Genomic DNA, 13,605 nt, shown 5'->3' with positions numbered 1-13,605 from the left:
CTCTTTTTTTCATCAGCACTCTACAAAGGGAATTCAAGTAAGCACAATTGCATTATTTTCACAAACAATCCATGGGTCGAGGCAACTGACCAAGCTTCTACCCCCCATTCAAAATCATCGTTTGGTTCTCTGAAAAGTACAATGCGGCTCAACCAACTCAATTCAATGTACAACATGAAAATGAAATGCACAGACTGACACTAGTGTATTTTCCAATCTTTTTTAATTGCATAAGATATCACCTCCAGATAAGAAACAGTTAAAACAAAGCAAACAATCATGTATACCATTCACTCCTTTAACTCTCATCTAAAGCAGGTGCCTATTTTTACCCATCACTTCGACCATTTTCTCCTCTTTCACTTTCAACAATTCATATTTTCACTTTTTCTCTTTTTTTTCCTATGAACAAAGTGTACGACTTTTCATCTCCTTGTTGGGATCTCAACTTCGCCTTTCATTCATTCCAGCAAAATAACAACACTCACACACATTCATGAATAATTTGATTCAAATAAATAAAGTTTTGGCTGATGTCAAAAGTCCAACCAGTCCTTCATGTAGATACACGTTTTTGGAGATATCAAACCATCCACTGTGCATCGAGATATGACCTGAATGAGATAGAAATAGAGGAATCAAGTCACAACAACAGTCGTACAAAGACAATTCTTCATAACACATTACACCCTAACTCGCCCAGGAACACCCACGAATTCCCTAACTCGCTCGGAACCGCCCGCGCAGACCTAGCGTCTTTAGAAACGAAGTATCGCCTTGACGAGACTCTGGGGCCGAGATTTTGATTTGCATAGTTAGAGCAAAAAGTTTCTTCTTTCATTTGATACCGAAACGAAATTTTCGGGCCAGCAATTTTAGTATTAGAGCTGATCGACGTGCGATCGCGTTACCAACACTTCGAAAGCGTCTTGACTTGTTGAAAAGTGACACAATTGAGTTTGAAAACGGAAATAATGATGGATTTGAGCAAATGACAAATCAGATGGCTCAGATTTTTATGAAAACGTCGTAGCAAGAGTTTGGGGCGATTCAGATTGATCAGACGGAGAAAATCTAGAATTTAGACCTAGGGCCCGATGCGAGGCTGAGAGTGAGAGTGACGAGTCGGACACCCCGACTGAACTAAATTTAGAACATTTCCAACAGTTTGCGCATACATTAAGTTATATTTTTCTGAAACTACGGTACATTCAATTTTCTTTTTAACTTATTTTTTCAGGATTTTTGGAATTTGTTTAGTATTTTTAAAATGTGTTTTTTAAAGGCTTGTATTCACAGGAGGTGGGTTCTTTCCCCTTGCTTAGGATCTAACAATAGACTTCCCGTCCAGACCCTTAGGGTGTAATGTGTTAAAAGAACATAATGATTTCAATATTCACAAAACATAAAAATGAACTCCGATTTAGTAATGAACTTCAGACGCAATTATTATTCATTATAATGTTGGTAAAATAAGTTTAGATGTGTCTTTTGTAACTGCTAAAGGGATGTGCCTGAGCTGCTATCAGCAGCTCACCGGCACAGCTGTTCCGACCGTGAGCGCCTTACCGGAGATAAAGAGTTAATCCATGTAATAGACAACTCCCAACAAATCATGTTTATTATTTCTAGGCAAGAATGAACCAGCATGCCCAACAACACAATATATATTTACAGTAACTGTTTAAAAAATGTGACCCTCATGGTGTTTTCTAATAAGCTACAACATGTATACTCAGGACAGCTTTGTTCAAATTTGGTATGGGATGGTAATGAAAAGAGGAAATATAAAATTAAGTCGATCCAGCCAGTGTAATGTCTAATCAAGAATCTGCGTCACAGTTAAGTGGATAGAATCTAGATATACTGCATGCTAAATGCACATCTCATAGTTCCAATGAACCACAGAAATCTATAAACTATATCTTCCTTTCATAAAAATTTACCATTATTCTCAATCTCATGTCTTTTTTTTTTTCCCGACTACCTCTATTAAACTTTATGATTAAAACACTGTTATACTGTACAAATACAAAACTATCTGGATGAGAAAAATACTGAAGTGGGTAAGAGAAACAAACACTTCAATTCTAGAGATCAATTACAGCAACCAAATAAGGTAACCCAAAAAATTTTTGAGGGGGGATATAATTGGTTATTTTTGTTCCATAAACACATCCATAATACTGTATATTAATTTATAAATCTAGTCTAGCTTACAATTGAGATCAGGGATTGGTGCTGAGACAGCCACTCTCCTGAAACAGTAGGGGACCAAGACTATGTCTAATACCATAGCTTAAAACAGTTGCAGAACCTCAAATTCAATACAGCAATGAAGTGACTCAGACACCAAAATTATGGAATGGAAAGACAATGAACAAAAAACAAACGCAGTAGCTTACAGGACAAACACCACAAGGTGTCCGAACAAAGGCAGATGTGTCTGAAAGTGTTTTCACAGCTCTGTAGATCTTGATGGAAGAGTCTCCAGAAGTCGAGCCAACACTACCAGCTGTCCTGGCAGACAGCTCAATTTTTCCGTCATAAATGAGGGTATCCAAGATGGCCTCCATGTCTTTCAAAGAAAGATTGACCTGTTGAGAAAACAGCAACCTCCACAGAAATTAGATTTAGTATATATATAATATAAACATTATACAGCACAACATTCTACAACACAATCGATGTACATGACACTAAATCTGAGAATCCCCATTCTGAGATAGACTGACCTAGATGTAGAAGCAGAAAAGTGAAAAGAGTGATCTGAAATTGGATTCTGATAGGAACATCTTTGAACCTGGTTTGTTTTGAGATTGTCTTCAACTCTACATCCTCTCCATTTAGACATTAATTCACAGATCTCGCTTCTCTAATGCCAATTGTTGAAAGGAGAGCAAAAATTATCTTGAATGAAAATAAAGAGAAAGACATATTTTCAAACTACAATATAAATAGCACACAAAACCTGAAGTGGGGACCACAGTAGTCTTACACTCTATTGGGATTTCTGAGCTCATAAATGACTGAAAAAACAACAACTATGAAACTCGAAGCTTGCTGCATGATTGGGGGTAGTGAAATCAAAAAGAGTAAATAGGTCTACACAAGGATATAAAACCTGTCTTCAATGAAGGTCTGCCCTGCAAACTTATTGTCAAGTAACAGACTGCAATTTACGTACTGGTAAGAGTAAGAAGTTCTTTCAATTTCAAAAGATGCTTTTCTTTTTATTTTGTTCATTATCACTCAGCCCCATGCATTTCAAGGAGTCAACTTCAGCATACAATATCTTGAGGTAGCTAGACAAGAGCTCTCTCTCTTTCACTCTCTACTAACAACAGGTTAACTGTACTATATGAACAAACAAATGACATATATCACATACATGAAATGAAACATAAGTATGACAAAACTAAGGACATGAAATTTTTTTAATTTCTCATTTTTATTAGTAAATATTAGCAGTGTTAAAAACACTTGTGAACCCACAGCAATAGTTTGTTGTAAAATGTCCGTGTACAGTAGGCCCTACCTTACTGATCCCTAGTACAGTACCTTACTGGTCCCTAGTACAGTACCTTACTGATCCCTAGTACATTACCTTACTGATCCCTAGTACATTACCTTACTGATCCCTAGTATACAGTACCTTACTGATCCCTAGTACAGCACCTTACTGATCCCTAGTACAGCACCTTACTGATCCCTAGTACAGTACCTTACTGATCCCTAGTATACAGTACCTTACTGATCCCTAGTACAGTACCTTACTGATCCCTAGTACAGTACCTTACTGATCCCTAGTACAGTACCTTACTGATCCCTAGTACAGTACCTTACTGATCCTTAGTACAGTACCTTACTGATCCCTAGTACAGTACCTTACTGATCCCTAGTACAGTACCTTACTGATCCCTAGTACAGTACCTTACTGATCCCTAGTACAGTACCTTACTGATCCCTAGTACAGTACCTTACTGATCCCTAAGTTTGTAATGTACTTCAAGACATCTTCTGCTGTGGCATAGGAAGCCTGCAGTCTGGTCCATGGCTCATCCACATACACTTTCTGGGCATCAATAGCCTTCCACGTCAAAGAGAAGAAAATACAAAACACAAAACAACGATAAACTTTTAAAGGTTGACAATACTGTCAAGTCTCAATGCTGCAGACAAGAGGTTCTGGAATCCTTTGCTACAACAGCAAACCTTGCGTTCAACAAAATAATCTATGTTTGGATGCTCAGTTTCGGTGAAGTTGGCAAACGCACAATAATCTATTGGGTCAAAATGACTTTTAGTAGATTTTCCTGTCTTTTTTTTGACTTTCTAAAAGAAATGTATTTCAGTTTTATAAAAACAACTAGTTTTCTTTTCCTCGATGCTATAACTAATGTGTTGAACAGTCCAAGAATACAGGCAGGTTACCCTGACAATTGAACGGAATGGGCCATGCAAGGTAAGCTGTCAACATAAGGCTCCTCTGTCAGTCTCGGTTTATTCTTTCACAATCACATTAAGTAATTCCTGACCATGACCAATCACCTAAGTTAGTGTTGGTGCACACACAACAAAACTGAACACTAACACTGACAGAATGAGCAACAAGTCACAACACCCCCCCCCCTCCCAACCCACATGCACACAATAATTACTTGCTACCTCTACCAATGTGCTTCCCAAGAATCTGTGGCCAGGACTCGCCAAACATTGTTTACTATCACACTAAATAAAAAGGGGGCTTAATAGTTCTATAGGTATAGTTCACCTGTTAACCCAGACAGAGATTCCCACCAGCTTCACAATTTTTCTAGTTTTCTACACCAACTACACCCATTTATCCTAGGGTAGGTAGGATCGAGCATCTAGTCTTCTTGGATAAGGACAAAAAATTTGAAAAGTTGAGTGTGAAAGTTTCGCAAGTTAAAAATCCCTTAGCAGTTATGAAATTATGTGTCATGACGTGGTGAATCAGGCACTCGTCAAATTTTGGGTATTTGGAGTTATTAAAATCTTCTGAAAGCTTATTCATTTGCCTTGCTTTCAGTGAAAAAAATATCCATCTATGTGGAATAGAAGTTGAGATGTTTCCAATTGAAGAAGGTGGGGTAGCCTGGTTTCAGTGGTTAAATTATTGAGAAAATGGCTGCCAAAGTTTGGTAACTTCAATAGCTTAAGAGTTCTTGAAAACTGAAAATTACATATTTTGTGCCTTTAAACAGGGTTTTTCAGTAAAATTTATATATCTATGGAAATGTGTTTTCAGATTAGCATAAAAGGTGTTTAGCCAAAAAACAAATTTCTGTAAAAATTGCTAAACTGTTGGGAAAATGCCTTTTTCTTCCATTTCATTATTTTGACGAGCGCTTGATTTCACCACGCTGCCTCACATATACCTACCCTCTGTTGAAGAAACTTGTGTGCTTGAGCATTCAGAATTTCCACAAACTCTGATTCAAATTCTGAGGCGCTGTACCATGGCCCCCCTGTCACAGACTGGTCAGGCTCGAGGTTGTACAGCATGTAAACCTTACGTTTTGAGGCCTGTGACATGGAGGAAACCTATATGTGATATTCATTAGAGAGATACAAAATGATTATTATATTGTAGCAAAAAAAATACAAAACTGTTTCACATTGCTTCACAAGGTGAGCAAATCAATATATTTGAAATAGCTCATTTCTTGGCTTCTGAATCAAAAATACTATTTCATCTCCCTTTAAGAAATTGCACGCCTCAATTCCGGTTAATGTTCAAAATATTCTAAGACGTCAAGAAATGAGGAAGAGTAAGAGTGCTAAAAAAACCCAAACTTTTGTTGTTTTTTTTTAGTAAGTGTTTTACGACACTTGCAACACAATAAGGTCATACAAGTGCCGAAGATTAGAGGTGTTACAAGGGAGTAACATACACAAAAAAGAAAGAGGGGAGATAAAGAGGATAGATGTTTGACAGGAAAGAAGGAGCAAACCACACCAGAGCACCCGCCAACCACCCACAAATGAGACTTTCATTGCACTTAGCACTACATTGTATTAGAAGTGAGAAGAATTCAAACAAATTAGGACCTTTTAGAAATATACAGATATATCAACAAAGAATTGATAAATAGCTATCAGGTTTTCAGGATAGTGAACTAAGTTGACACACTTCCACATCTGAAGGATAGGAGATATTTTAAGTATTCAGCTTCTTTTTAGAGGACGCAGGGATAAATAAGATGGCAGACCTGTAATTTGCTTTTTGCTTCCAAAGCCAAAGTGGATGCTGTTCATGTAATTAGCTGTTCTGTGTATGTCACATGCAAATTATATGTACATTTCAGTATGTGGATTGAAGTGTCTAGATGTATGCCAATTGCATGTTTTGAAATTACTCATTTTAGTTAGTTTTAGTTTTAGCAGAGGTTTTACAGCGCTCCCAACTGCAAAAGGTAATATGAGCGCCAAGGGGGGGATGTCAACAGAGAAGTCCTTACAGGGAACCAGACTTACTCTGCTCACCTCTCTAGCTTCAATAGCACAAAGTCTGCTTCGACTATCAAGGTACCCCGGAAATAGCGGGTCACAAGAATGTGACAAATATACAAAAGAAGTAGAGGAAAAGACAATAGTAAGGACTATGAAAGAAAAAGCAGCACTTCCCTGTTGCAGGTCAGGCACAATTGTGAGCATAACATTGATGAACCAGCCCATTTACAATTACAATTCTACTGTGCATAAGAACTTGAGATGTTAATGTCCCCCCTTTGGGGATGGCCTAAAGACACTTCAGTCAGTAGCATCTCCCCGGGGGGTGAATTACTTATCTTATTGGTGCTAAAAGATTGAAAGTGATGAAAGTGAATACTATTAAACACTTCTATCTGTCTGAGACCACAATTCTACACTTTCATTACAACCAAGTGGACATAAAATAAATACTATTAGTTATAAAATGATCCTAACAAAAACAATAATTGCTATGAACCTATGGAGTTTTCTATTGAAAAAAAGCTAATTTACACTTCAATGTAGTTTTGTAACAAGCACAAACTGACTCACGCACATTGACAGATTTCACAGCTTTGATAAGCTTTTTGCTCTCTAAGTTCTTTAAAATCTTGTTCAAAACTTGTATGTTCTTCAGGTTGCTCTTCATACGGATTTCTCTTGTCCATATACCTGTTGAGGGATTAATACCACACTTGAGATCAATCAGTGCCAAAACAGAATTATGCATAAAAGTTCAAATGCACTTTGTAAAATAGTATAGTATCAGATTAACTCTGTCTGTTTAGAATAAGTACAGTCAAACCCTGTAATACCACCAACCTTGGGACGAGCATGAAACTGGCAGTACAGCGAGGCTGGCAGAACAACAAGGTTTTCATATCCTCTGTTAAATACATGTAGCACCGACTGCCCAACGTCAGGGGAACTTGTTTACCAAACACTAGATGAATTAATGAGTTATCTCCCTTCGGTCTGTCACTTAGACTTGGTCATGATTCCTCATAAAAGCCCCACGGGCACTGGCCAGCCTGTAAGTTATTTTGCTGATAATATCTGGTGACTTCCAGACGCCGAGATCCCTTTGAAGTTTCTCCAGGCGACTAAAAAATGTAATTACTTTTTTTAAAATATTGAATAAGGCCTAAAGATAATAGCATTTTCATAATCAACGCATCAAATTTAGTAAGATTCATGTGAGGAGTGATATTTTATGATGAATTACAAAGTTACGTCTTATTTTAATAGTACGCTTCTACATTACACATTGTGTTATGTTCGCTTGCCACACAGTAACTACATCACTGTAGATCTATTCATATTGCTTGAAATCTACAAGACTATGGCCGGGAAGGTGGTAGGGGCAGGAAGGGAGAAAATCGGCGAAAAGCATTTGATCTAGACTTAGGCCTACCGTGTAGAGACTTGCGTGTGGAAGATTGTTGAGCAACTACCGAGTGCATGTACTGTGCGCCGTATGTAGCCTAGTGTGTACTGTGTACTTATGGCTGCCAGTTCACTGGCGGTACAACGGGGTAAACTTACAGTAGTTAAATAAGGACTGTGTGACTGAGACAGTTGGTAGATGGTGGTGTAAAGGCGCAAATACTATGTTTGTATAGGGGATTCTTTTCGTACATTGGCAAAACCTGACGGTAAGGCGGGCTGGTGGCACAACGAGGTTTGACTGTATTTTATGTGAGATTTTAATCAGTAATCTTTTACCTAATTAAAGCAGCATAGCTCTTCTAGTAATACACACACAGAGTTCCTATTTTTAAAAACCCAGTTCAACACAAAGTACCAAGTGTTTTTCCCTTGCCAAATATCAAATAGTACATCCTTGGAAATTGACAGACTATTCCTCAAACATGTAAAAACAATTCTAGTCATACTATTTATCATATTCCTTCATCCCCAAATGGCCTAATAATTTATTTCCTTGTAACAGCATTGAAAAAGCCTTCATATGCCCAATAACTTCTGAGTCTAACAGTAGCAGTCGAATGAGAAAAAAATCAAGATTGAGTCAAAAACTAAAAAGAAAAATCCCGAAAGAAATGTATTTTTTTCCCTCTCACCTTTGTTTTGCGCATCTTTGATAATTTGAAAAACGACCTTTTCTTCTGTGTCTGCTCCCTTCACCTCCCTGCATCAGATACGTATTAAAACAATGATATAATATTACTATCAAAATACTGATTCTGTATCTAGCTTAATAATAATTAAACATTATTACAGTTTACAGTATTTGTTAATTTCTATCATGTGTTTGTCAGTGCAGATATATTAGTGAGTACAAGTATATATTATATTATGTATGTGGAAAAGACGATGGTTTGTGAGTGAGAGTGTGTGCGCGCGCGCGCGCGCGTGTGTCCGTGTGTGTGTGCATGCGTCGTGTGTGTGTGTGTGGTAAAACACCAAACTAATGTGCCATCATCTGGACAATGAAGATTTATCCTATCTTATCTTATTATGACAACATTTTTTAAAAATATGTCTGTAAGACTTCAGAGTAATCACAGTAATGTCAATTTCTTAATACTGAACAAGATATGGTTGTATTCTTTCTGAAGTGAGACTCGCAAAAATAAAATTAAAAATCTATAAAGGGGATCTTACCTTTGTCACATCTTCACAATTATAATTTCAATTCAGAAATAAAGTTTAATACTGAGACTTCAAGTTCCACTCAATCTTTAGCATACAGATCAGCATAAACTGCTAAACAATTTCTTAATAAATCAACCTCACAGATTGCAACTAGGATAATTGATTTCCCGATCCGATAAATCTGGAACACAATATGAAAGATGAATTTTGGACAAGCAAAGGGAAAATTATACAGCCACAATTTGTGATCTTGTTATGAACAACAAAATTCTTACTTTGCAGCCTCTGGGTCTTTTAATCTGTACAACAGTTTTGAGCCACTTTTCAGCAATTCCAAGCGATTCTGAAAAGAAATGAAAAACATTTAAAATGTGCCAACATAGCACTTCCATCTAATATTTATAACTCATTGGGGAAAAAGTAAATGATAAGGTAATTTTAAGTTGGTACTTAACTCATTCGCTACGCCGAGCCGTGGGGGGCGGCGCGGCTAAAGTGCCGTCAGTACGCTAAGCCGCCCCCGGCGGCTCGAGAACCGACATTCAATTTTAGCTTGGTTTCTATTCCAATCCACATATCCATATTAAAATAAAGGTCATAATATAAAGTTGACTTCCGGGTCAAGAGTTTCCACCGAAAATCAGAAGTTTTGATTCAGTTTTGAAACACGATTTTGAAGTTTATGCGACATTGTTTTATCATGAAGCCCAAATTATAGCCCAGATACCAGTCTTAGTACTTTTACACAACAAAATGTATCATTATTTTGCTCACTAAAGAAGTGTAGGACTCTTCTTTATAATATTGATACTACTGGACTCAAATTGCCAGTGCACTGTAATTGAGAAATCAATATTTTTGAGTGCTAGATCTAAAGCCTAGTCAAAATATTTTTGTTCTCCCCAAAATCACTACTTTTTGGGGAATTTACTCAAAAAGTACCACCCAAGACATGTATAAGTTTATTCCAAATGCAATTCTGAATAATTCCATATAAGATACGAGTGTTTTTTTTGTGTTTGGGATCCTTTTTTTCAAAATTTTTTTTTTTTTTTAAATTTTTTCAGTATCGGAGGTTATGATCCAAATGTACACATATTATGGAATGTATGTAAATAACTGCTCATTTTTCAATATTTTCCTGTTCTATATACAGTTATGGTTATTTTGATGTATAATTTGACTAGGTGCAAACATATTTTTTGAGCTTCATCTGAGATTATAAATTTTGTTTTCAAATTTTATCCGCAGCCAATCACAATTGTGTTGCATAATCGCCTCTTACAGGAACCAAAGTTGAAAAATACTCATATAAACAATACAGATGTATTCTACAAACCATACTGAAAATGTTGGTATATAATATGTTGATATATATTTGAATTTATGGCCCCCAAGACCTGTGAACTGTGCACTAGTCATCATCTCATTTCGCCCTCCCGAAAAAAATTCGTCCACAAGCCGAAAATAATATGTAGCGAATGAGTTAAAATGTACTAATATGATTAACTGACTAGTGTTAAAGACAATTTTGTAAAAGATAGGAAGAGACGTAATAGTGATAAGTACAATCAAACTTTGAAGGAAACTGACTCCACCAATAAAGAGCAATATCTCTTTATAGCACCAGATCAGTAATACCAGAACCATAAGGGGATAACAATAGAACGTCGATTTGAGGATATAGATTTAAACCCAAAAAAAAGAGATATTAGATTCAAATACCATATACTAGAACAACTGTTTTGTTAATTTATCCAATTGCCTCAATAATGACTACTTTCATTTCCAGTATAATGCTCTTTCTTTTAGATCTACATGTAGTTGCCATTTTGAAACCTGGACTAAAATACTTTTAAATTATGTAATGGTAATACTTCATGCTTAAAAAACATCCCCACTGACTTAAGTAGATCAGTAAGGTGGTGGCTACCAAGACCAAACCTGGCTGAGAGCAGTGCAATGCTCCAGGAGGCAGACAGAGATACTAGATAAAAAGCTCCACAATTGGAAATTGAACTCACAACTACTGGATGCAATGGCAAAGCTGCACCACAGATGCAGGTCTCGATTAGAATAATAACTTATGAATGGGAGACTATTGTAAAGGGAATTTACTCGACAGCAAGCCATCCCAGAGCAAGACTGCCAGGCTACAACTAAAAGTGAGAAGCTGTGTGGCAATAGAGAAGAAAAAAAGTTACAGCAGGTTTGTGCATCTGCACAACAACAAAATGACCAGTGTAGCCTGACTTAATGGTAGAGTCACCATGTTGATCATCTATTCTGCAAGGAACGCTGAGTTGCGATTCTCTAGCTAAAACCATATTTCAAATAACAATTCTTGTCTTCTCACTATTTCATTGATAGAAGTGAATTTAAAAAATACAAAACAGGAATCAACAATTGTCTCACTAATCCTGAGCTCTCATTATCCATTTGTCATTTCACAGTCACAGGGACTGGGCTATACTTTGCACTTTCAAAAAATGTGTTTGTCTTCAACCAAAATGTCCTTGTCTCTGTCTCTACACAAGTTCCAAAAGATGAAAGTTCTTACCGTCGACAAGAGTCTGTTAACAGCAGTAACTCTCTGCTGAATATCACATTGAGGCACTGACTGCTTAATAACCTCATCTGAGATTCCTTTTGGGTTCTGACTGCAGAGTTCAATGATCCTGTAAAGTTAAACAAAAATAATGCATATCATATATACACTAAAAAAATAAATCATTCAGATAAAAAAGATGACTGTGAGTACAACTTATGAAACAAAATTCAACTCAAATTGTAATCTAAGGGTCATTGTAACAACAAAGTGCAGTTCTAAATAATCATAACCTTTGAACAATCATACTCCATTAAAAACACTTTATGTGATACTATAAATAAAATCTTAATTACTGCTAAGTGAGGAACTTTGAGAAATAAAATACACAAAATATAATGATAGAAGCCATTTTCATTTTTGAAGACATTATTGTTTGGATCAGAAGGACAGACAATTGGCTTACTCCTTTATTTTACTATTCTGTACAACCTTGATTTACCTTAAAAAACCTTATATATAATAAACAAAGAAAAATAGATCTAATGTAGTCATACCATCCACAGCCGCTAAAAAGAATATGGCTGATTTTTATATCTTTCAGTTTTCACAAACTTTGTCTCCATAAAAATACCACATATTCACTTCCCATGAGTAAAAAAATTGAGTTTTGCTACTTTCCTTCAAGTCCACAACCAATCAGCTTTCAACCTTCAGCTGTGTTGAAAAAAACTCAAACATTACAAAACTTTGAAAGTTTTCAACAAATCTTAGCTTAAAAAGTTGGCCTACTTTGGTCTATTTTTTAACATACTAGGCAGAAACTAGTTGAATTTACTCCACTAGTTTTACAGAAATGAGATAACTTCGGTTTTAAAAGAATCAGCGCAGCCCTGTGATCACCCCCTCTACGACTTAAGTAACAAAGCGGTAAAGCCAAAAACTGACAATGGATTCTTGTGACCTATTTACATTAGGTAGCCAATCACATATACCACCTCGCGATCACGCGCCTTTTGCATGCCCAGTTTCTAACTCTAGTCTTTTAATTGCTGGATGGGTGGTAATTTTAAGTAAGTACTTAAAATGTACTCAACACAGTAATTTCTAAAATTTTACAACAATAAAGAAGACATGTGGAGCGCTAGCTTGGTCAACGATGACATAGCAGCCCATCCTTAGTTTTTTTAAAACTGAAGACAATCCCACAGACACAGCCAATTTCTCCGCTTCAGGAAATCTGTCGGCATTGTATGCTTAAATTCATGTAGTAAGTTTGGACTTTCTTCTGATTGGTTGCAAAGTTTCACTTATTTTCGCCAACTGATATTCGCATATCTATACAAAAGGGTTACCTCTGATTCCGAACGGCCCAAAAATTATGCCCCGGCCCAGCCCGATTTTCAGGCCAAGCGTAGCAAACTTCTAGGCATCTTAGGTACACAGTTTACATTATAATACACACTGGGTCACTGTGAGTACAGAGGTTTACTTTTGGTTGCAAGTGGGTATATTATGTTAATAGTGTATCATCTTGCAAAACATGATAATGGCTCTATGTCAATAGTTTGAATAATAGTTATATCATTATCAACATGTGAATAGTTCAGAATAGGGTAGATCTAGGCTATTTCATTGGAAATTTCTCCTGAGGTACAAGAAATAATACATTAATATGATAGCGCTTGTGGCCTTACACACACACACACACACACACACACACACACACACACACACACACCAAACTAACAATCAAACAAAGACAGTCGCAGCTCTTTTCTTCTTGTTGTTGTTGCCCCTAGTGTGCAACAAAGTGATGCTGTGACAATTAATGCGGCGTTAATTGCGACAGAGTGAGTCTGTGACTGTGACAAAAAAAAAGAATTTAGAAAGAAAAAAGAAAAATAAATACACACACACACACACACACACGCACTCACACA

General features: G+C 36.6%; 1 protein-coding gene across 2 annotated transcripts; it reads right to left on the bottom strand.

The window, feature by feature from the left end:
- Positions 1–206: 206 nt before the first annotated feature.
- LOC101860996 (DNA-directed RNA polymerase III subunit RPC6) lies at positions 207–11,792 on the bottom strand (the record flags this gene model as incomplete). 2 transcript variants are annotated; one of them, XM_013086823.1, is given in 8 exon segments in its annotated part: positions 207–614; positions 2,406–2,597; positions 3,980–4,090; positions 5,407–5,568; positions 7,055–7,170; positions 8,580–8,647; positions 9,390–9,457; positions 11,675–11,792. In XM_013086823.1, coding segments are annotated over 8 exon segments (913 nt in total), but the record flags the coding sequence as incomplete, so codon positions are not given.
- Between the last annotated feature and the right edge of the window lie 1,813 nt (positions 11,793–13,605).

This window comes from Aplysia californica, unplaced genomic scaffold (genome assembly GCF_000002075.1).
Source record: "Aplysia californica isolate F4 #8 unplaced genomic scaffold, AplCal3.0 scaffold00509, whole genome shotgun sequence".
Lineage (NCBI taxonomy): Eukaryota > Metazoa > Mollusca > Gastropoda > Aplysiida > Aplysiidae > Aplysia > Aplysia californica.
The sequence above is the reverse complement of the archived record's forward strand: the minus strand, read 5'-3'. Positions and strand labels throughout refer to the sequence as shown.